This window comes from Panulirus ornatus, chromosome 39 (genome assembly GCF_036320965.1).
Source record: "Panulirus ornatus isolate Po-2019 chromosome 39, ASM3632096v1, whole genome shotgun sequence".
Lineage (NCBI taxonomy): Eukaryota > Metazoa > Arthropoda > Malacostraca > Decapoda > Palinuridae > Panulirus > Panulirus ornatus.
In genome coordinates this window covers 10,405,897-10,431,299 of record NC_092262.1, presented here as the reverse complement: position 1 = coordinate 10,431,299, position 25,403 = coordinate 10,405,897, and the positions used below count along the sequence as shown (strand labels likewise).

General features: G+C 37.3%; 1 protein-coding gene across 1 annotated transcript in view; it reads left to right on the top strand.

Moving 5' to 3' along the window:
* LOC139761122 (probable E3 ubiquitin-protein ligase HERC1) overlaps positions 1–25,403 on the top strand; it is a 121,771-nt gene that overhangs the window by 49,773 nt on the left and 46,595 nt on the right. Inside the window, 17 exon segments of the mRNA XM_071685048.1 lie at positions 1,374–1,599; positions 2,437–4,309; positions 5,553–5,705; positions 8,322–8,491; positions 9,329–9,467; positions 10,214–10,354; positions 12,548–12,669; positions 14,134–14,281; positions 15,581–15,977; positions 16,381–16,544; positions 19,384–19,498; positions 21,651–21,889; positions 22,520–22,664; positions 23,703–23,867; positions 24,080–24,259; positions 24,435–24,716; positions 24,867–25,021. Coding sequence (XP_071541149.1) covers positions 1,374–1,599; positions 2,437–4,309; positions 5,553–5,705; positions 8,322–8,491; positions 9,329–9,467; positions 10,214–10,354; positions 12,548–12,669; positions 14,134–14,281; positions 15,581–15,977; positions 16,381–16,544; positions 19,384–19,498; positions 21,651–21,889; positions 22,520–22,664; positions 23,703–23,867; positions 24,080–24,259; positions 24,435–24,716; positions 24,867–25,021 — 4,814 coding nt within the window.

Below are 25,403 nucleotides of genomic sequence, written 5' to 3'. Positions count from 1 at the left end.
TCTTTATTTCACAACTCAGTGTTGTCTACAAATTTTGATAATTTACAATGTAGCACTTCATCAATTTTGTTTGTACATTTGAGGAGAATCTGTCAAAAGAGTGATCCTCGGAGAACACCAATTGGTACATCAAACCACTGTACGGCTTGACTGTCAATTACTACTCTCTCATGGACAAGTATCCAGTTTTTCAATCACCAAAGCACAACCCTATCACTACTGTAACTTTTATTTGTAATCATTGATGCGGTACTATATGGAATGCCTTCAAAAAAATTTAGACAGATAACATTAACTACTTGCATTTTTTTTTTTTTTTTTTTTTCATACTATTCGCCATTTCCCGCATTAGCGAGGTAGCGTTAAGAACAGAGGACTGGGCCTTTGAGGGAATATCCTCATATGGCCCCCTTCTCTGTTCCTTCTTTTGGGGGGAAAATTAAAAAAAAAAAAAAAAAAAAAAAAAAAAAAAAAAATAATGCATTATGCATGTTAATTATTTTAATATTTTTATTAGACAATCCCAGGAGTCCTATAAAGCTTCAAGGTAGCACTCCACCCAGAAACAAGGAATGATAGACTCCTTCGGAGTGAGAAGATCTTCGAAAAGACTGTACTTTCCGTCTGTTGATAAAGATATGGTCTTGCCAAAGCTAACATCTCACTTGTGGTGTAACCACAAGTCGGAAAATTACAATAACAGCTTTTAATTATATCATAAAAGAAATTTAACAGATCTATCAGACATGACTGATTTTGTCAAAAATCATGCTGTGACTTGTTGATTAAGTGGTGAACCTTTAAAATGCTTTATCATTTTCTCGCTTGATGTTTTCCTTGTTTATCATCTAAGGATGTCAAGTTAACTGGGTGATAATTTCTGGGTGGGCACTTACTAATTACTCGATGATTTCCAGTCAGGAAAATATTAAAAGTATGGCCTAAAGAAGGAAGTAGGTAAAAATGATGAGAATAAAGGGCTGAAATTGTTAAGGCATGTATCATTTTGAAAATGTGTGAGTAATGTGAGAGGAAGATAAGAGAGAGGCTAACAATAATGTGGAGGAATGTAGTAATTACCTACAAGTACCTACAGTGAGATTTTGCCATTAGGCTGTCAACCATACAATGCTTAATGCATAACTTATTGATTACTGATTTTTTTTTGTCAACCACAATTCAAGTTGCCTAATTGTCAAAACTGAGCTCATCTGAAGCTTCTTTTAGTGGTTGTTCTATATATGGGAAATCAAGTGTTCACCTTGAATAACAGGAGAGTTGGTGGGAATTTTAGAAAGAAATATTGTAAAAGTACCTGTTTTATATTTTTATTGTTGATCATTGATTTATCTAACAGATCTTTTCTCTTCCAGTGGGTCTAAGGGAGCGCCTATGTTTACTGACCATATTTGCCTTGAGTGTGCGGTATGAAGCACCTGACCTTAGCTTAGCTGTATCAAGTGGACTTCTTGATGCTTTGGTGCGAATGTGCTGCCCATATGATTCCCCAACCTTGCGTCACACTCCTCATCCATCCCCATCAGATCTCTTGCCTCATGCAGCCCATACACTCTTCCAGATACTTACTATTTTAACAGGGTAAGTGTTTGAAAATTCTCCCTTTGATCCCAAAATACTCTTGATGTTATTTTTTAACTATGTTATATATTAAGGAAACTCTTTTACCATTACCATTCTAGGTAAAACATTGTTTAAGGTACTTTTTATGCTAACTTCACAAAACTGAATTTTTCTCATTGAAAAATCAGTCCATTCTCTAGATGTTATGTTATTTCATGACAGTCTTAAATTTGCCCATGTTGGAAGAGAGATGAATGTGGAGTAACCTGATCATAACCTTGAAGTCTTTAATCCAGATTTATGATGTAGAGTGAAGAAGTGAATGATAGGGATTATTGGCTGGGAGATTTTACATCATCATAATGCCAGTTATTTCATTGGCATGAATTAATATTGATTGGTTGTTAGTAATGCAACATAACTATACTTCAGGAGGGTAAATTCTGGTAGATACCTGCTACTTTGGGGGTTTGATGCTCATTTAATCCCTTGTTAAAAATTTCTCTCAGTAATGCACATGGTTTACTGTTCAGAGGAAGTGGAAGACGTGTTTTGAAGCAAATGAGAGGAGAAAGAGATTCTGAAGACCAGAGTGATAGTTGCATGATATAGATAAGGAAAAATATTGACTCTCATCAGGTACTGTAGCTTAGATTTAATGAGACATCCTCGTCGCACACCTGATCAGCAGTCTTTATCTTGGCATCCATATATGGAATACGATTGACCTCCAACTGTTCCTTCAATGAAGCTGCTCATTTCTTTTTTGGTTTACCTCATCCTAATGCACATTCACTTGTATCACTGACTGATAATGATACTTATTGATCACTAATAACATTATTAATTCTTCAGGTATTATGCAGAAGACATCAGTGAATCAGTTCTTTGTCAGGTTATGAACCTCCTGTATCTTCAAGTAGAAGACTTAGTGAATCACATTATCAAGGCTAATGAAGCCACATGGAAAAGTTATGTACATCATGAAACACCCATATCTAGTGAAAATAAGACAGAGTTGGAAAAGTCTGATGTAAAAGGAACAGAGATGGAAGAGAGAGAGAGTAAAACAGTGGATATAGATGATGTAAAAGAAAAAAAGGCAGGTCAGAGGAGATTAGAACTGCATCTTAGAGGGCTCAACACTAACCAAAACAACAATGTTACTGATGCTAGGAAACGACGGCATTTAGAAGTGACTCTAGGCAATCTACTTGTGTTTGTGAGGCGGCTGTGTGTTAACCCAAGGGTAAGAATTCTTGTTGGTCGCCAGCCTTGGGTGCGTCTTTTGTTACTTGTGACTGGAGAGCAGGCTGAATCTCATCTTCCTCAAGTCAATAGTGTAAGAACTAGAGTTCTGGCATTGTCACTTTTAGGTGCTACATTGCCATATTCAGATTTGGATCTGGAAGCTCGAGAACAGGTTGTAAGACAGCTTTTCTTGCAGCTGGCTGCTAATATGTGGGTTATACCATCTGCTCAAGCCCACCTCAAAGCAAGCCAATTGCTGGTGGAACTTCAGAGGCATCTTGTAAGGCTCTCTAGTCCAGAGCTCTTAGATGAGCAGTCAAGACCTGAGTCTCCAGATGACAATCTGCCAGTTCAAGAAGTAGGTTTTGACCCTGATAAATCTGTGTGTTGCTCAGTTGAGGGAGGGCACACCCTTGTTCATGGACCAGGAGGACGTGGCTATGGTCTTGGAACCACTCCAATAACATCTGGCTGTTATCAGTGGAAGTTTCTTATTGTCAAAGAGAACCGTGGGAATGAAGGAACTTGTGTTGGTGTCTCAAAATATCCCGTCCGTGACTACAGCCACAGAACTTCATTAGACATGTGGTTGTACAGGGCTTACTCAGGAAATCTGTACCATAATGGCGAGCTTAGTGTATCTTTGCCAGGTTTTACCCAAGGGGATTATATCACTGTGGTGCTAGATATGGAGGCCAGGACTCTCAGCTTTGGTAAGAATGGAGAAGAGCCACGGCTTGCATTTGAAAATATTGATGCTGCAGAGCTGTATCCATGTGTCATGTTTTACAGTACAAATCCTGGTGAAAAGGTGAAGATGGTAGACATGCAAGTGAGAGGCTCCCCACGAGACCTTGATCCAGGTGACCCACTATGTGCCCCTCAAGCTGCTGTCTTGGCAGAAGCTCACATTGCCCTTCTTCGGCAACTTCATGAAGCTTCAACATGGACTCAACAAGTTAATGATTGCATTATTGAGCGTCTTAACCAGACAAAGGAACTCATACCACAACCAAAGGATATGCATGAGAGTATTGAAATAGCTTCTAAAAGTGAATCAGAAAGTGAAGAACCTGCTTTTGAATATGAACCTTCAACAGATGGTACTAGTGAGGATCAGACCAGAGAGAATCACGTTTTGACATTAGATGAAAGGCTTGAACAAGAAGAGAGGAAAAAGAAGAAAACTGGATCATGTTCTGATGATGAGAGAAATGTTAAGAGAACAGAACTGAATATGGAACATGATACTGTCCCTGTAGATACAAAGACAAGTACTACAAAGGGAAAATCATGTAAGCAAAATCTTGTATATGAAATGAACCTAGAGCAGCTATGCAAAGAAGTGTATCCTGCCCTTGCCATAATTGGTGGAGTAGACAGTGGATTGCGAGTAGGGAGTCAGTGCATCCAGAAGGGAACTGGAAGAAGAGCAATGGTTTTAGGGGCTCTACGCCAAGGTCATCCAGCTGTCAAGGTATATGTACATAATTTATTTTTTCTTTTTTGTTTGTATGCCTTTCTACCATTACACCTGCATTTGAATTTCAATTTGCATACATGCACCAGTAAGAGAACAGTGTATGAAACTGTTATAGTATTTCAGTAAGGTTATATGGTCTTTCATCTTATTCCATAGAATTACCATTGTTATATTCGATTTTCTGGAATTCAGAGCAGGATGGTGTAAATGAGAGTATTTCTCAAGTTTTTGTTTACCAAAGGATTTCAAGACCTGACACCTCTTCATTAAACATGTCAAATAATTATAATTTTTGTATTTTACTTGCACAGTGATATAATAGTTTGTGAAAAAACTGAGAGTTGTCTCAGCAAATGTACTAAGGATAAAAATGGAAGATGGTAAGTAAGAAAGTAGAGGGAATACAAACTGCTTCATACATGTAGAGAATCAGAATATGATAACATTTGACTGATGATGTAGTCTTTGAATACATGTTCAAAACAACTAAGAGGTTTGCACTATGAATATGAATAAGAAGAAGCAAAACCCCTTGTGAAAGAAAGAATGCTCAACTCTTGTCAGTATTTCCGTGGTGACATAAGGCATCAAGTCATCTACAAACCAGTTTACCAGTTGTTATTTATGAATAAGATATTAGTCTTGTTTCATAAGTTAATCTCACCATGATCACTTGAAAATTCAGGGCCTTGGTTTTATGTGCAAACCTATTACTTGCGCTTCACCCACGCAATACTCCTCTAAACCCATTAATGCTGATGACATTGGTGAGCTAGAAAAATGCAACAAAAAAAAAAAATTTGCGTTCATGTTTATCCCTTTAGTTAGGCAGTTGCAACAGTTTTCCTTGCATGATGGAGGCAAAATTTCAAAATATTAGAAAGAATATCTTCATAAGTCTGTTTTTATGACAAACTAGAGATTTAAATGATATACAACTCAACCTTCTGAGTCATTGTGATTGAAAGCTGCCAGCTCTGTCACTTATACTGCAAGAGCATGAAGATAACAGCCTTGCCTATCATTCTTGATAGTGAAAGAAGGTGCATGATCGGTAGGTACATAGAACTGCAGCCCTGTAATTAATTACTGACAGTGTCTGCCTTTATGATGTTTGTAAATAATATCATACAGGATATGATACATTTTTTCTTCGTTTACTTCCTCGATTAATGCCAATTATTTTCAGCCAGTATTACTTATCTTTTACAGTGTCACAAATAATAAACTCTTTTAGGTACAATGGTGTGATTGGGATACAAGTATCAGTGATGTACCAGTTTCACTTCTGGAGCCTGTAGAACCACCACCATTTGATGTCTCAAAGATGACTGGAATAACTGCCCAAGTCATTACACAGATTATGAGACTAGCTGGTCTTACTCAAGAGGTAAGTAAAAAAATTTTTGTTTTAAGATATTATAGCCGTTAATCAATCTTTCATCTCTGACGAAAATATTTGTGATGGGAGGTCAGGTACATTTTAATGCACTAAATGCAACCTGACTGTGTGCACATGTCTATCACTGGTCCTGTAGTGTAAATGCAACCTGACTGTGTGCACATGTCTATCACAGCTCCCTTTAAATATTCAAATTATATAAAACTTGCTTTGCCATACAGTTTCTTGCGTCTCCTTTGACTGTGTGCACATGTCTATCCTGTAATGTAAATGCAACCTGACTGTGTGCACATGTCTATCACTGGTCCTGTAATGTAAATGCAACCTGACTGTGTGCACATGTCTATCACTGGTCCTGTAGTGTAAAAAAGCAAATTGAAAGGCTTTCAGACTGTGAGGATTATAATTTTTTCTTTTGTCACACCCTGAAAACATGTTTCATATAATCTAAAAAGAATGATGTTAGTAAGTAATATGCCTGTTAATAAACTGACAAGAAGTGAATGATATAACTGCTGTAACTTTAGAGATGGGAAAGGTCAACTAGATCATTTTAACAGCTCTGTTGGGGCCATCTAGTGCATACACCAATAAGAGAAGAAAGCACAATACCTGGGTCATTGTAGCTGGTTTTTAATGTGTTGCATTACTGTAGAAAAGTTTCTTCTGAGGAATTTAAATACACAAAGACTGTAAGTGTTATTTATGGATGAGAAATGTATTTATTTATTTATCTATTATACTTTGTCGCTGTCTTCCACATTAGTGAGGTAGCGCAAGGAAACAGACGACAGAATGGCCCAACCCACCCACATACATGTGTACATACATAAACCCCCACACACGCACATATACATACCTATACATTTCAACGTAAACATACATATACATATATACACGTACGTATTCATACATGCTGCCTTCATCCATTCCCGCCGCCATCCCGCCACACATGAAATGGCATCCCCCTCCACTTGCATGTGCACAAGGTAGTGCTAGGAAAAGACAATAAAGGCCACATTCGTTCACACTCAGTCTCTAGCTGTCGTGTGTAATGCACCAAAACCACAGCTCCCTTTAAATATTCAAATTATATAAAACTTGCTTTGCCATACAGTTTCTTGCGTCTCCTTTTACCCAACTTTGTAGCTCTTGTGGGAACCTCTTTTGAACAACTTTTAAATATGCCTACGAGAGATTAAATGGCATTGTCACTGAAAAGTAGTTCCCTTCTCACTGTAACTGGAGTGAAGTATACTAATTAAGTAAGCAAGTGTATCTAGCTCATTCACAAGTATGTAAAGCAGTGATGATGATAATCATAAATATTTTTAAAAATCCTAGTACGTCACTTCACTTGGTAGAAATTACAAAATAATGTATAACAAAAATTATTTCTTTAGTTATATTACACTGAAGATGAGATTTTTTTGTGAAAAATATAATATTGGGAGAAATCTTATGAAACATTCTGAGGTAAAATAATAATAAAATTGGGATACTGCAGTGAGCTAAAAGTTGAGGGCTAGAGATATTCTAATTGAAGGTTCTTCCCCATTTCTTTCCCTCTTGTATTCTTCCACACTGTTCTATTTATTTATTTATTTTGCTTTGTCACTGTCTCCCGCGTTTGCGAGGTAGCGCAAGGAAACAGACGAAAGAAATGGCCCAACCCACCCCCATACACATGTATATACATACACGTCCACACACGCAAATATACATACCTATACATCTCAATGTACACATATATATACACACACAGACACATACATATATACCCATGCACACAATTCACACTGTCTGCCTCTATTCATTCCCATCGCCACCCCACCACACATGTGTATATGATATCTAGCAAAAATATCATTTTTTTATTATTATTTATTTTGCTTTGTCGCTGTCTCCCACGTTTGCGAGGTAGTGCAAGGAAACAGACGAAAGAAATGGCCCAACCCACCCCCATACACATGTATATACACACACGTCCACACACGCAAATATACATACCTATACATCTCAATGTACACATATATATATACACACACAGACACATACATATATACCCATGCACACAATTCACACTGTCTGCCTTTATTCATTCCCATCGCCACCTCACCACACATGGAATACCATCCCCCTCCCCCCCTCATGTGTGCGGGGTAGCACTAGGAAAAGACAACAAAGGCCTCATTCGTTCACACTCAGTCTCCAGCTGTCATGCAATAATGCCCGAAACCACAGCTCCACTTCCACATCCAGGCCCCACACAGCTTTCCATGGTTTACCCCAGACGCTTCACATGCCCTGATTCAATCCACTGACAGCATGTCAACCCCGGTATACCACATCGATCCAATTCACTCTATTCCTTGCCCGCCTTTCACCCTCTTGCATGTTCAGGCCCCGGTCACTCAAAATCTTTTTCACTCCATCTTTCCACCTCCAGTTTGGTCTCCACACTGTTCTGTGTGTATTAATTTTCTTGGAAACATTCTTGCAATGTAAGTTAGTTTATATAAAACCGTGCAGAGCATTACTGAACTAAAAGTCTTAGAATAGAAAAATGCTGATTTTATGTATTCATTTATTTTTTTCAATCAGATTGAGTTTCCCAAGGTGACATACAATCATGAGACTGATGAGTTGCAGACATCGCCTTCAGGAAGTCTTGTTTCTCCTCACCTTCCACAATCGCGTTTAGAATCAGTACCAGCTACTACAGCCAGTTCAAAAGGACCATCACACACATCCAGCCCACGCAAGGAATCAAGGTTTCTCTTAAATGTTTTTTACATTTGAAGAAGCTCTTTATAGCATACAAAGCAGGCTGAATGGTAATATTTGAAATTAGCTATTTTTCATATTCTGGCCCACTTTTTCCTCACTAGCTCATGTTCTCCCTTGCTGTGTTCTTCCTTGCAACCCATGATCCTGCTGTTGATGTCATGTATCAGTGTGTTAAGTTCTATTGCTGACTGATCAAGAAATGTGGAAATGTCAGGAGGGAGAGGGGCGGAATCCCTCCCCTCCTATGAAAATACATGAGGATCCAACCCTCCCATGACCTTCCTCATGTCCTCTTGTATCAGTGTGTCATGTTTGGTGCTGATTGATATTGAAGTATGGAAACATATGAGGAACATACACATACCTCTAAGAGGGCAGAAACAGTGTGTATGAAGCAGGAGGCACAGAAGTAATGTACTGTACTTTCTTCCAAATTTTCATGTTTTGATTGGTGGGTGAAGTTGAATCATTTTACTCCTCTTGGCAATATTTTCTAAACATAATCATGTTTAAGATATAATACATTAAGCCATACTTTTCTTTAATTTGTTGTTTATCCGTCACTGAAAAGAGTATGCATTGCTGCTCATCATATGCCTTTCCTGATGTAGTAAATTACTTGACATATACAATATATAACTGAGTAGCTTGTATATTGTCCAAGACATGTTTAAGTCTTTAGTAAACATTTTACCAAATTTTCTTCATAAAGAAGAGGAATTGCAGGGGAAAGTACTTTTACATCAGTGATGCTTCAGTGAGAATATATTGCACTGTAAAGATCTTTGCTTTGCTAACCAGTGTGATTGTATTTACTGCAGAGGCAACTCTGATGGCATGACAATGGAGTTACTTACTGATCAGTTAGTTACTAACATCATCGATGAGGTGACAAGACGCTCTTTTGACTCAACTGAACGCCATGAACCATCGCAACCAACACATCGAGGGTCTTCGCTGGTATGTTAATTTATGTTATATAACTAATTAGTGGATTTACTAGTCTTGAGCACTTTGATATTACATGTTGCAAGTTGGTGTGTACTAAAATGAGCTAAAAGAAACAAGTTTTGAAATGGTGAAAAGCTATTTCTCCCCACTGGGAAGGCCAGGGAGTAAGAGATCTCAATGAGCACCTCCAAACAGGGAAGGGAGTGTAGTTCTTACATGCCTCCTTGTCGGAGGAAGCAGTTAAGAGGAGATGGAATGGAGAGCCAGAAATTCATTCCTCCTGTATAATCAGTTTTTAACAGAAGGAACAGGAGGAGCTAAGGGACGGCTTTGGACTCATGTTATTGGGTTTAACATGAAAAGGGAATAGGCTGTATGTGGTTGACTGGATACATTAAATGAGGCTTTGGACTTGTGATGTGGGCTTTCAACCACAGTGGAGATATTGGTGAGGTATTGTTTATGCAAGGTGATCTTTTCAATGGGAAATGATGGTGGATTTACTTACAGTTCTCTGATGAGATATTACCTTGTTTTCCCAGAGCAAGCAAGGGTCTCTCATTTCCTCTGGTTACCTACCAAATCCTGTTAAGAAGAATATTTGTTTCTGGTGGAAAACTTTAGGGTCATTTAAGAGGGATTTGGAAGTGAAGAGTGGTTATGCAGTGTTTATACAAGAATTATCTATCTTACAGAGTGGAGAGTTAAGTCAGGAAGAGGGTATTGCATTTATATGGGAATTTTCTATTTCACAGACAGGAGAGTTAAGTCAGGAAGAAGGCATGGCATTACGTTTAGCTTTCCTTCAGAGTGCTAGTCTCCGGGCAATTTGTGCCATCATGAATTGTCCAAGTTTCGCTGAGATGTTGTTAGTACCAAAAGCAGTGCAGGAAAAGGTAAGCATTCACAATGCATAGTTTGAATTATCTGATTTTATGGCAGTGCTTAGAAGTATTTACTAAGATACTGGGTGTTTGTTATTTAACCATTTGATAAAAGGTGTTAGTTCACCAGTTAAATGTATTGCGTTTTGGTATTTTTACTTCACTGCGAGATGAGTAGTTATATGCTTTTTAAAGGTCTTATTTTAGTATAATATTCCATAGTTAAAATGCCTATCATTGGTTTAGGGATAAAACATTTAGATAGACGACAGTTTATCTGGTCCTTATTATTGGTGATGGTCAGCTTCAAATAAGTTGGATTTATGTAGATCTTCTTTACTGCATGCATTGTATCTGTAAGTTTCCAATACATGCCGCATAATTATATATATATATATATATATATATATATATATGCTGTTATCCCATTCATAGCAGAGTGTTACATATTAAATCATGCTTTAAAACCTTAGTTATTATACATTTCCATGCAAGTAAGTGACAAGGTGATAAACTTAGCTATTTTGTATCAAAAATTTTGGTACCATGATGATTCCATTAGTTACAACTTGCTCTGCTATACTGGTATAATGGCAGTAAATTGCATACTTCGCTTCTCTTTCATGATTAGGAAAAATATGGAGTGGAATGGGTATCACCACTTCTGCATTTGGACAGCAGTAAAGGAGACAATTTGTCTTTTGGCAAGTATTAAGATAACTTTCAAGCATATGAACTAGGAAATATTCAGCAAACTATTCACATCCTACATACAGCCAAAACTAGAACGTGCTTCTCAGGTTTGGTTACTTCACCTGAAAAAGTACAAAAAAAATGATTTTTCATTTTCATTATATTAATTTTGCATTTATAACTTGTGAATAAGAGCAAGGTTATTAGGTACAGTAGGGTTGAGGGTCAAGTCAATTGGGAGGTGAGTTTGAATGGAGAAAAACTGGAGGAAGTGAAGTGTTTTAGATATCTGGGAGTGGATCTGTCAGCGGATGGAACCATGGAAGCGGAAGTGGATCATAGGGTGGGGGAGGGGGCGAAAATTTTGGGAGCCTTGAAAAATGTGTGGAAGTCGAGAACATTATCCCGGAAAGCAAAAATGGGTATGTTTGAAGGAATAGTGGTTCCAACAATGTTGTATGGTTGCGAGGCGTGGGCTATGGATAGAGTTGTGCGCAGGAGGATGGATGTGCTGGAAATGAGATGTTTGAGGACAATGTGTGGTGTGAGGTGGTTTGATCGAGTAAGTAACGTAAGGGTAAGAGAGATGTGTGGAAATAAAAAGAGCGTGGTTGAGAGAGCAGAAGAGGGTGTTTTGAAATGGTTTGGGCACATGGAGAGAATGAGTGAGGAAAGATTGACCAAGAGGATATATGTGTCGGAGGTGGAGGGAACGAGGAGAAGAGGGAGACCAAATTGGAGGTGGAAAGATGGAGTGAAAAGGATTTTGTGTGATCGGGGCCTGAACATGCAGGAGGGTGAAAGGAGGGCAAGGAATAGAGTGAATTGGAGCGATGTGGTATACAGGGGTTGACGTGCTGTCAGTGGATTGAATCAAGGCATGTGAAGCGTCCGGGGTAAACCATGGAAAGCTGTGTAGGTATGTATATTTGCGTGTGTGGACGTGTGTATGTACATGTGTATGGGGGGGGTTGGGCCATTTCTTTCGTCTGTTTCCTTGCGCTACCTCGCAAAAGCGGGAGACAGCGACGAGGTATAAAAAAAAAATAAAAAAAAAAAAAATAACTTCCTTTATAAGTAGAATATCTTATGTCATTCAACATAAACAAATAAAAAATAGTAACTTTAGATTGTCTTGTGGAGTGCACTGTGCACTAGCCCTGCCTTTTGGCAAAATGGTAGGAGCAATAGATAGAAGTAGCAGGTAGGAACAGTAGGTGGGATCTTTAGGTAGAAATAGTTGGTAGAAACATTAAGTTGGAGCATTAGGTAGAAGTAGTAGGTAGGAACATTAGGTAGGTAGAACTAGTCAGTAGGAACTCTAGGTAGGAGCCTTTGGAAACACTGTCCTACAGTTGCCCTTAGGGGAGTTCCTGAAGGGAACATGCATCAGAGATATGGATAGGTAAATAGATAACTTTACATAAGTTCCTGTTGTTCTTTTAACCTAATATTCTTTAATAATAAATGATGTGGTCTTCATACACATGTTCATGATTAACTGCTCAGCAGGATTTAGGCGAAAAGGGCAGCTCAGTTTCACTGTTACATGAGGAAGATGAGATACGAACAGCTGTAAGAGTGCTGGTGCGATGTATGGTGTCAGCTTGTACTCAGGCTCAGCCACTGAAGAGGTAAGCAATAAAAGACTGTATGTAATTCAGATTGAAACAACAGTGCCTACATATATTGTTTTATATATACAGTATTTAATAGACTATTACACTGTTGGCTAATTTTCCGGAGGAAAAAGCTGTCTTAGACATTTCCCGTGTAGAGGGGGAAAATGAAGGCTGTGGCAGGCCAGATATGTAAATGTACCCATGTAACCTCCCTCTTCTCTCCCCATTACTATCAGCAGCCTCCTTAGTTGTCATAATATGAAAAAGCAGTCCATCTTATACAGTATATAAATCTTATTAGATGTTCATAAAAAGACTTCATCCATCCAGTTGTATATTTCTTTGTGTATTCATAAAAAGACTTCATCCATCCAGTTGTATATTTTCTTGTGGAAACTGTCTTTATAGCCATGGTTCTCTACCTCTTGAAACAAAAGGTCAGTATTCCGTTTTTCTTGTGTACATTGTCTTCATAGCCATGGTTCTTTACCTCTTGTCAACATTCAATTTCCTATCCATCTATATCCCTGATGCCCATTCTCTTCAGGAACTCCCTTAAGGGAATTTTATTCACTCCAAGCTTTTATTTCCATTTCAGTTTCTCCCTTGTCCCCTCCACTTCTGACACACGTTCTTCGTCAACTTCTCCGCTCTCAATTTCTATATATCATCTAAACCATTTCAGCACTCCCTCTTCAGCTCTTTCAACCATACTCTTCTCATTACTACACCTCTCTTATACTCTATCATTACTTGCTTGATCTGTGAAAATTTATTGTGTGCCTTTTTAACCCTGACTGGCATCCTTTAACTCCAACGCTTCCTTTAAAAGTTTTATCCCATTTTTCCAGAACACCACGAGTAGGAAGAATAGTGCTGGTAACAGATGAGATTGAACAGTAATTGATGTTAATGACCTCAGACTCAGAGATGTTCCTCATTATTATCATGGAGGGGTGTTAATGATGTGTTTGACAGCTGCAAATATAGAAGGAAAAAGTAGACATAGTGTTTATTTCTTTCTGTTGAGCTTGTTTTCATATTGTACTCTTATTTAATAAACAAGCACAGTGTTAGTGGCAATAACATGAAAATTACTGAATATTAAACAAAAAGATAGCTTGTTATGATGTTGGAGCATATGTTGTTTCTCACAGAGTGGGTCATCTTTTTCAGTTACCAAGTTCCTCCCTCCCTTTCCACATCAAATAATCAAGTATTTTTACAGAGGCTGACTACTTGTTAAGGTACTGGCCAGCTTGGTGATTGGCATATTGCAAGGAGGGAAATGTGGGTTACGTGCATATTCTTTTTTCATGCTATTGAGCCACATAATTTTTTGAATCTGCAAAGTAGAGTGGTCCAAGTATCTCATCTTGATAAACTTAGGACTCTATTGGAAATAATTATCAGAGTAAATAGGACTTCATTAAAAAAGAAATTTCTTTAGAGAACTAATGATGGTTTGTTTCCTAGGCAAGTAAGTGTTGCAGAGGTAGAGCGGTCACATCTGGTGCTTCATAGCATGTGCATGAGAGCATGGGCTGAAGATAGTCTGAGTGTGGCTGACACTCAGTCTCGTATCTTGGCACTTACTGCCAATGTAGAAAGGATTTCTGATCAGGTTAGTGCATATTTCAAGAAGGCTGCTTTCTGATGCTATATCACTCGATGTCATAATGATCTTGGGAGTTGCTTAATGCAGTGGTAACACTGAACTTATAGCCCTTATGATATGGGTGTATTCTCACTGTCTGGCAGCGTTTGTGAAGGGGCAATCACTATAACATATAGGCAGAGCTGTTCATTTTGGGATGTAAAGCTCCTACACAGCTACTGCTTCTTGCATGGCAAGTGCCACCTAATGATGTATTGGAAATAGTATTAAAGATATTAACATCATTTAATCATTAAAATCTTATTATTTGTGGAGTCATTGAGAAGAATGATTTGATTTCATTCTTCTCAATGACTCCACAAACTCCTTGACATCATTTAGTCATTAAAATCTTAACGAAAAAGTCCTGCTACTCTTTCATGTTTGATGCTCTACGTATTCATTGATTCTTTTCCCATTTATATACTTTTGGATCAGTTGTATATAACCTCTAAGATCTCTCATATATGTCCTTGTTTCATATCTGGTAACTTAAAGGTGAAGCATGAACTACCATACTAAAATAAGCTTTTCATACTTTTTCTTACTAAACACCAGGTTGATATATCATATGAGACTAAGGTCTTCATTTACACTACATTCCCAGGCAAAATGATTCCATTATGCTTTATTAATCATTCAACTAGCATGTTTATCTGAAAGTCTTTAGCCTTAATCAGTCCTCCTACTGTATCTCTTCATCTCATCTGTGGTCTGCCTCTTCTCTTTCCAGTCTCATCTGTTCTGTTGTACATTTTCTTGATCACTCTGCAACAAGCTTGAAGTATAGAGAATGCACTTGTAATGGAAGCATATCATATATGAGGATGATGCAATGAATTGAAATGCAGATCTCATCTGACAACTCATGAACTACATATTAAATATGAAGACTTGAGTTAATCAGGAAAAAATCTCTCTACTTCAAACTGAATACAATGTGAAGGCACATATGATTAGACTGAGACTGTATGCATTCGATCCATGACATGTAAAGGAAAATTAATTTATAGATTAGATGTTGAAGATTAATAATATATATATCACCTTCAGCATATTATGTCAAACTCCTGTCATTTTTGCATTTCAGCATTTAATTTTTATACAGTTGCTGTTTATTGTTATGATTACCAGTATATGCAACATCAGTTTTTCAATATCTCTTCATACTGAAAAAAGAATAAGCTTGGAAATTCATATAAGTTTGCATATTTAGACTGCTGTCATAGAAGTCTTGATATAAGCATTTTGAACTGCTTCCTACAGATTGTTGATGCTACAGAACAACAGCAGAATGTCACATCAGATGTACCTCCTGCTGGTACAGATGTAAAAGTTCCAAAACGCCCCATTCCATCCCTTGGCCTTCCCATTACAGTCCCTTGTGCTCCAGCTACTCATCCAGGAGGGGAAATACGTTCAGGAGCGGAGATACGTTCAGTCTATTCTTCCCACACATCACAGTCATCTCGCATAAGTCATAATCCATCTAGAGGGAGGTCATTTGGATCATTAACCCCACAGAGTGCCCCACTGCCTCCTATGGCCAGAAGTCCATCACCCCCTTTAACTCCTTTGCCACCTTTGCCACCTCCAGTTGTCACTCCTTTACTAGAGATGGGATTTTCACTCAAGCATATCCAGAAAGCTATTGCTGCTCAAGGTAAGATGGATTAAGGTTTGGTTCTTAAATGTTCTTTTATGAAAATTTCAGTGTAATATGAATGATAAAATGTTATTGACGTTATAAAATATGTACAAATAGATGAACATTATAAAGGAATTGCATAATAAAGGGATTGCATACATAAGGATTTTTGTTACATATTTACTTTATTGGCATTATTGAAGTCTGCCTGCTTGTGGTTATGCCTAAAGTGAAAATTCATCTTTAAAGAGATTGTATTATTACAGTAAAATCTTTCCATGCCACTGATTATAGTACAGCCATGTATCATCACAGTAAAATCTTTCCTTGTAACTGATTGAAGTGTAGCCATGAAGCTGCATAAACCCTTGGATAAGGGGTCCTGGGGTTATTGATAATGATAATATACTTTCGTTAGGCCACAAAGGTGAACCATCAGTTACACAGATCAACCAGCTTGTGACTTGGATGCTGGAGCACCCATGTATAGATGCAAGTGAAACTAGTGAAAGGAGACGCTCTCATGATGATTCGTCTACATCAGGCACTGCTTCTTCAGGTGCAGCTGCAGTTGCGGCACAGGTAAATTACATAGATAATGAATAAAAATAACTGGAATCAGTTTGTTAAGGTTAGATTTTTTCCTTATCTACAGTTTTCCTGATTTCCAATACTTTCACCAATACTACACATTCTGATGTTGTAGTATCATATTGTTCATTCCTGCCCCTTCAAGTACATATATAGTTATGAATTTTTCTCTCCAGAGTTGAACCAAATCACAAGCTTTGAGAGAATGCCAAGGGACCTCAGGTTTGCACATCTCTTAAGCCCTACCATCTGGTTAGGTAAATACCTTTCACCCTTTGCTATCCTCCTACCAGTATTCATTGTTTGCAGCCTGATGGCTCCACCTGAATTCACCCAGTGACCAATCAGCAACCTTCACTCAGTAATGATGTCAGAGTCCCACTGGTCTTTAGTTTCAATCTGCTTCATAATTCTCCAAATCCTAGATGTGCACAGATATTCTGCTACTGACTCTCTTTTATTTTCGTTCTGGCTTCTTCCAACCTACCATAGATGAGTATGTTTGTTACCTTCAAGGAAGGAATGTGAGTGAAGAGATGTATAAGAGAAAGCAGCAGAAGGTTAAGAAGAAAGTGCAGGTGCTGAAAAAGAGGGCAAATGAGAGATGGGGTGAGAGTATCAGTAAACTTCAGGTAGAAAAAGAACATATTTTTGGAGGTGACTATCATCAACTTGACATCCATGTTCCAAGAACAATGAGGCAGATCATTATGAATGGCCAGTAGGATGATGACATTACTGAAAGGAGGCTGTTGATTGATTGTGAGTGGACCTGGACTGAGCTAACATGGTAAATAGTGAGGGGTGAAAGGTATTTCCCACATCAGATAGCAAAGAATTAAGAGGTTTCTAACTCATGGGGATCCTAGAGTTTCTCACAAGGCTTGCACAATATTTCCCGGAGAAACAAAATTTTTACATCTCAAAACATATTTTTCTTCATTGAATGAGAGTTTCTGGTAATCCACTTATTTTCCTTTTTTTGTTCATTATTGTATATATTATATTATCATTATTTTGCTTTGTCACTGTCTGCTGCGTTAGCAAGGTAGTGCGAGGAAACAGACAAAAGAATGGCCCAACCCAGCCACATACACATGTATATACATACATGTCCACACACGCAAATATACATACCTATACATCTCAATGTATACATATATATATACACACACAGACATATACATACATACACATGTACATAATTCATAGTCTGCCTTTATTCATTCCCATCGCCACCCCGCCACACATGAAATAACAACCCCCTCCCCCCTTCATGTGCGTGAGGTAGCAGTAGGAAAAGACAACAAAGGCCACATTCATTCACACTCAGTCTCTAGCTGTTATGTAATAATGAACCAAAACCACAGCTCCCTTTCCACATCCAGGCCCCACAGAACTTTCCATGGTTTACCCCAGATGCTTCACATGCCCTGGTTCACTCCATTAATGTTCTAATTTTTCCCAAATGGTTGCACCTATTGCAGAGCCTTACTACATACATATGTTCCAGACGAAAATATCAAACGATAAATGCTCTGCTTTCTGATCTTTCTGTTCATCAGACTGCATGTTTATTTTAAAAATTTCTGTCATTTTAGTCATTAACAGTATGTATCAACTCTCAGGCCACATAGTTAATTTTCAGCTACATTCCCGAGAAGTTTGAATTCTCCTCTAAAATATGAAAATGGTAATTGTCCCTTTTTTTCTTTTTTATTAAGGCAAAACTGTAAAATTTTATCTGACATGAATATTCCTGTAAAACAACATCTGAGAACAGAAAAATATGATGAAAAACAAAAATAAAGTATACATATGGTTTGAATTCTGCAGGATAACATCAGCTTTGTAAAGTGTAACAGATTTCTAAATCCAAAAACACAGTGCTGAAACAACTATCAAAGGGTCTGATTTGAAGGGATACTTAGCAGCCCCGTACTGCCAGCTCAAGTGCTAGTCATATGTTAATTAAAGGGTCTGATTTAAAGGGATACTTAGCAGCCCCGTACTGCCAGCTCAAGTGCTAGTCATGTGTTAATTAAAGGGTCTGATTTAAAGGGATACTTAGCAGCCCTGTACTGCCAGCTCAAGTGCTAGTCATATGTTATCTATATATATCTTCATTTAAACATTATGAAATGTAACAAACTCATAATGTAAAGGGTACAAAAAAAAAAAGCTAAAGGGCCAGATTTAAAGATATGCTAAGTAACACCATGTTGCCAACTCATAAATTCTTGTCAAAAACATTGTCCATATTTATTATAATGCATGAGGGCAGGATCTTCCATAATCCTGGAACCATTGGTTGGGGATGGTTTGATGAACTGTGTTCGATGTATAAGATTTTTTTGACAGCTGTGAATTTCTTTGTATTTCGTGATGAGTAGGAAAATTGTACGTAATGACTTTCATCATGGCCAAAGGGTTAAGAGTTTTGATTAGGATGTGAGCTTGAGGGATCCTAGAAGAACAAAGGGTGGCCTGGTAATCAAAGTTGTTGATTAATCACATATATAATGGTACTCATCAAGAGAATTAGCATGACTTTGTGATACTGCATGGAAATTATTTATGTATTAGTTATACAAAAACCATGACTGTGAGGATGAGACTTACGGATGTTACCTTTTCCTGGTTTGACCTTGTTTACATAAATTGTGATATTTGGAAATTAAACTTTTTTTTATACTTTACTACCGTGTTGATGAATGCCACTTTTTGCAGGTTATTCTTTTAAACAGAACGGAAAAATATCTTACAGTATTTATTCTCTCAAAATCCATATTCTTTGTTCACTGGATTTTTTAACTCTTTTACTTAACAGTTGATTGATAGAAGTGATATTCAAGATCTAAGTGGTAGACGAACATTTACTGGAAGTCTTCGTAGAGGTGGCTGTGTTGACATTCGATCTTTTATGTTGCACACCAGACCCTCAGGTAATGCATTTGTCAGAGTTTGCATAAAACCACTTAGGCCAGGTGTTAAAATAATTATTTAGTTTCATAGGTTCAAGAGGTATCAAGAAAAGTTTGTCTGCTCTAGCCCTAATTTGTGACTGTACAGAAGAACCCACGCTTCCCTCCTAGCAGATATGGTAAACAAATAGACGGCAGTCTGAATTTTAGTAAAGTGACCTTTAGAATACATAAAATATGCCTAAACAACTATGAAACGGTGAAAAAATATCTAAATAATATCAGTACCCCATGGAGTCAGTCAATAACTCTCTCCAGGTAAGTGGCAGGATGGTGCATCTGTTTATGATCCTCCACTGACAGACAAACTAGAATGTTTAAAGGCTCATGGTGGTTTGTATCTCATATACCTTACTTGCAATGTAAACATCTATGAAACAGTAAAAAAACCCAATTAAACCTACTTCCTGTATTGACATTCCCAGGTAGTGGAGTAGGATGGTGGCAAAGATGTTTATACTGTCCACCTCTCTATGAACATGTGCTGTTTCACGGCCTTTGCCTTTATTGTATGCTCTCAGGAAGAATATATTACCCTCCTCAGCAATACCTTTGCTGAAACTCCTCACTGCATCCAGGACCTTTGTCCTCTCTCCCATGACATGACTCACTGGTTTCTGACTGGATGAAATTTGGCACAATAACAACTTTTATTTTTCACCAGACGTTTGTCGCTATTTTAAGAAGATCCTGCACTTTTTATATAAGATACTGATTATGTACTGCATTTTTGTATTTTAGCCATATGCTAGATGTATATGAAAACCCTGGGAGATGAGTGAGGGTTAATATAGTTATTCAGCAATATAACACTGACTCATTGAATAACACAAAAATAGATGTTCCATACACTTGCAGCATTGCAGTATGATCAGAGTGTTGGAAAATTAGATATGTGCTGATGCACTGCTTAACACTCCCAGGGAGATCATTCACTTGCAGTTCTACAGTACAACCACAGTGTTGGAAAATCAATTATTTAATGATGCATCATCTGGTCTTCTTATAGTCATTTGTGATTCCAGAATACCATGGGAGGGAGTTTGTGATGTCATCTGCCTGGGTAAATAGTAAATGGCAGGAGCTGATTTATATTTTGACTTGGAAGCTGAGATTCGACTGTGCTACGTTAGGGTGGCTGGAAAATGATAAACTCATAACATATTATTCCATCATTGATTAGTAGGACCCCTCATATGTCTCACAAGTAGAAATGAAAGTTTTTGGGATTTATTTCGCAGTGCATCCACAATTTATAGCACTGTAAGATCATACAGTGTTTCATGCTTTTCAACCAAACCATCAGAACACTTCATCTTCCGTTTTATAGAATACTTTGAATGTATATTATAAACATTTACAATCATTATTTTGTCATTTGAATGCCTAATCTCTTTGTCACATTGTCTTATGTGAACCATCTTCTGACCATATAATGTCTCATTGACTGACAGTAAATGCTCTTTTCATTTCTTTTTTTGGTATATCATCATATATTGTTGTTTAAAGAAATAGTGGTTGGTATGCCTCACCAGTAAACTGAAGGAATTTCAGCCAGCATTAGCTAACTGAACTAGGTAGTTATATGTAACAGGGTGCCACAAGTAGTATATTTGTCTGTCTTTAGAGCTCTTTTTCTTTACAAGACCATTCCTTTATGATATTTTTATATTGATATCCTTTATTTTTGAAGGATAGAACAAATTATTTAGTGTTAATAATTTGACAGCCAACCCAGCCTCCCTCAAAAAGTTTCAAAATATTTATTGCAGTTGAGACTACAGTACTGATGTAACAAGATGATGAGTAGTTGGTAGCTTCAATCAAACACGATGATTTGATTTTGTTATATATAAATGTCTTATGTAATCGTGCTAGAGTTCATTCAGGATTGTTCTAGAGACATATGAGGACGTAGATGATATGGCTTAGTACACTACCTTTGAATGTAGGAAGTGGCATGCAAACCACAGATGAAATAAATTTATGAAGCTCTTAATCTTCATATGCAGAGGTATTTCCATTTTTTATTAAAACAGTGAAAAATCTTAGCACTGAGTAAATGTTTGCAGATTTCCTTGCAATACTTCATGACGTAATTTTGATTCTATAGGAAGAGGAGTAGACAGCAGAGATGGTGAAAGTTCAAGACAACACCAGCACACCCGAAGTGAAAGTCGTTCAAGACATGGCCGTGGAGTTTTTGAAGATCATCACCGTGGCTCTGATGACACTATTGGAACTTTACCAGGTGATATAGACCAGTGGTTCTGCTCTTCCCTGGGCTTAGACATGCTACAGGGATCCACACTCACTGCTGCACGTGACCGAGAATGGAGGACACTGATAGAGGCAAGTGCTAGAAGTTTTTTAGCTGTAAATGATGTCTTGAAACAATCAGAAAATTTGTAGAACAGAATATTGGCTTTGCAGTGATGATTAAAGTGTCGACCACAAAATAAAAGAATTCAAGGCATCATGAAATTGAATTTTTCTTATTTGTTTAGTTTCTTCAGTCACTGAATTTTTACAAAATTATTATCACTTTGGTGAATGCTGTTTGTACATGTTTTATCTCCTTTTATACCTATGAAGGCTTGTGCATGTATACTAGAGTCTAATGTATTTCACTGCTGATTTCTTATGGATACACTGCATTCTGAGCAACTGTAATCAACTAAAAGGATGGTGTTAACCACTTTATCATCAGACTTTTCATCTCTCTCAATACTTTTCATCTCTTTCAGTATTGAGTGATCATCATATTTTTTTAATCTTGACCTGTATTTCTCTCATTTTTCACTCTATCATAGACATTGTAGTTCTCCAAACTGATGTGGGGGAAATTGCTCAGCATATTGCTTACTATATGACAGCATCGAATGAAATTTTTCAAAATTTTCTACATTGTGCAACATGTTACATCTGTTATGAAATTTTAATGTGAAATTCCAAAGCTAAACATGTGTTAACATTTTACAGGCTGCCACAAATAATGATGGTGATAGAGCCTTGAGTCTTTGTGAGGTTTGTCTCCATCTAACCAGTAACCTGCGGCAGCATATGCGAGTTGCTCATCCAGGTTGTGCTCGACCATGGATGTCTGGTGTCTGTGGCACCCTAATTGGTTAGTTATCCCATGTATTTCATGTTGAAGATTCTGCACAAGTGTTAAGTCTACCTGTGAATGGAGTTTAATTTTATTTTACTGTGCAAAATGTTTTCAGTTATGCAGTTTGTTAGAGGTCTTACAGTGTATCAGAAGGATGAATGATGTACATGTAAAAAATTATCAAGATTTTTTTTTGTTTATGAAACTAAAACTCTAAATGGTGAAGATCTTGACAAGATAATGATTAAAAACAGACCTTAATATCTTTGAATTTTGTATAAATCCACTAATACATTGTGGTAGTTTTCTCACTAAATTGTTCTTAGAAACATCCTTTAGTTACCTTGGGTTCAGAGTGTTCCTGGGCTTTGCCTGCAGGAGTTTACACCACAAATGAAAAGTCACCTTTGGCAAGTCTACATTTTCCTGTTATTAGAAGTAGAGCAACATTGAGCTGCAGGGGCGTCTATAAAATTCTTGGGTAATTACGGTTGACAACTAGAGTGGATGTGAGAGAATGAGGCATTTCTTTGTCTGTTCCTGTGCTACCTCGATAATGTGGGATAGAGTGAGCAAGTATGAATAATTAAATGGGCTGAATCTGTTAATAATTTTTTTCTTTCTACAAGATCTTTTCCATATTATTTGGATTATGAAATTCGATGACTTACAAAGCCAAAAATGGATGACAATTTTTGATATCTTTTCACCTTTTAAATAATTCTCTGGTAGTATCTCAAAATATATAGACCCCATCAGCTTTGGTTCAGAAGTCATGTTGAAGTAGCTGTAGACTATGAAAGTAAACATACAAGTTAATAGCACTGGAAAATTTTGGAGCCTGTATAATGGGAATTTAAGGGCGAGAGGTGAGGTCTTATGAGTGTAAAGTTCATTTTCCATATTCACAATCAGGGACATTATGAATGGCAATATCTCTTTCCTTTATGCACAAATAGTGATCAGACTTAGGTAATCACATTGTACCTTCACTTCTACTTACTCATATCCATCTGTCTGATTGTATACATTGTATCTATCTGATATTTGCAGGTGGCACTTATATCTTATGTGAAGTGTGCCAAGAGCAACATGTCGGAAGCAGTGGCAGTATAGGATTACCACAGGATGAGTCAGCTGAAGGCCAGGACTGCCTGCTTGACTTGACCACAGTTTTAGCTCCAGATTTGGCACCTGCTCCCCTTGCTACAATGGAAGGTATGCTTCCTAAATCTGGTAGAATTTAAACACTAGTATATTATGTAGTATTTCAAAAGTAAAAACTTGATTAGATGATCATACCTTCATTTTCTAAAATCATCTCTTGTAGTTAGAGACAAGGCAGAACATTACAGTACAGTATATGGTTCTTTTTCTGGAAATAACATATCATGTACAGCAGTATCAAATGCCCCACTTTCTATTTTCAGATGATGGATTGAGTATGAATGAAATAGATTTGAAACTCACAAACTATAATGTAATTGCCTCACGTTTGGGTTTAACTGAAAGACGACCCATACCCGACCCAATGCCATTTCCTTGTGCTGACCCCTTGGGAGCAACTACTCTAGCTTCCATCATTTCTGAACCTTCTGAATCCACAAATGGTATGCTTTTACATTTTCATTTATATGGAATGATTATTATTACCATAAGTTTAATTTTCTAAGTGCCTTTGAATATAACATATTGTTTTGAAGATTCAAAGAAAATAGAATCACTGAATTGTCTTATTAATTAATATTTTATCTGAGTCTGTTAATTTATGCATGATTATTTCAGTAAGTGGCTCAGGAGCTCGACCACGAGATAACAGTATTAGTAGTGCTCCAGATCGAAGTCTTGGTGAACAAGCAGCTTCTCTAACTTCTCCTATTGCTCGCATCTCAGCCTTACGACGTACCACTCATGCTCTTAGAGTTACTATGGCACGAGCAGTTGTGATGAGAGCCCTTTCCCTTCTTGCCTTAAGTGGAGGTTCTTGTGACTTATGGGCTGGGCTAGAGGCTCTTGGATTGTGTGATGTTCGTCTTCTTGTACGTCTCATGTGGTTGGTAGCTCAAGGTAAGGCAAGTTTTTTCTAGCATGTTTGCTCTGTTATGGTATTTTCTCTTTTCATTTCAGTAATTGAAGAAAATTTCCAAGTGAAATTAACCTTTAGAGATATCTTATTTATATATATTAATGTTTGTTTCACTGTGGCACCATCAACAGGGCGTGTTCCGCTGGATGGGTGTGCAAGAACAAGCGGTTCTGTTTTACAAGCTACAGATGTAAATACAAGTCTGTGTTACCTCAGTGATGCAATCGGAGCTCTAGCTCAGAATGATACTGATGCTGCCAAATTACTCTTACAACTGTGTACTCAGGTAAATTTAGGATGTTAGAATATATCATAAAACATAGATCTTTAAAGACAGACAAAGTGAAGTTCTCAATTCCTTTCAGTCAAGTTTAGTGACCCAATTAATCTGCTTCTTTGGATGTTTTCATAAGGTTTCTTTCTATGAGTTTGCTCTTATTTGTGATCTTATTATCTTCGTTGTTTAAAGTATTAGAAGGGTAATTGTATTTTGGGGAGGCCTATTTTAATCCTGCCTTCTGCTTTTCAAAAGAATATGTATGTATTCGGTTTTTAGTTAAAAGAAATTATGATTTTTGAATGTTAAAAAGTAAGCAAAGAGCTTGAATAGTTAGGAAGTCAACAGAGGTAAAATGATTTAGATTTGCCCATTGGTTACTGAAGTTTTT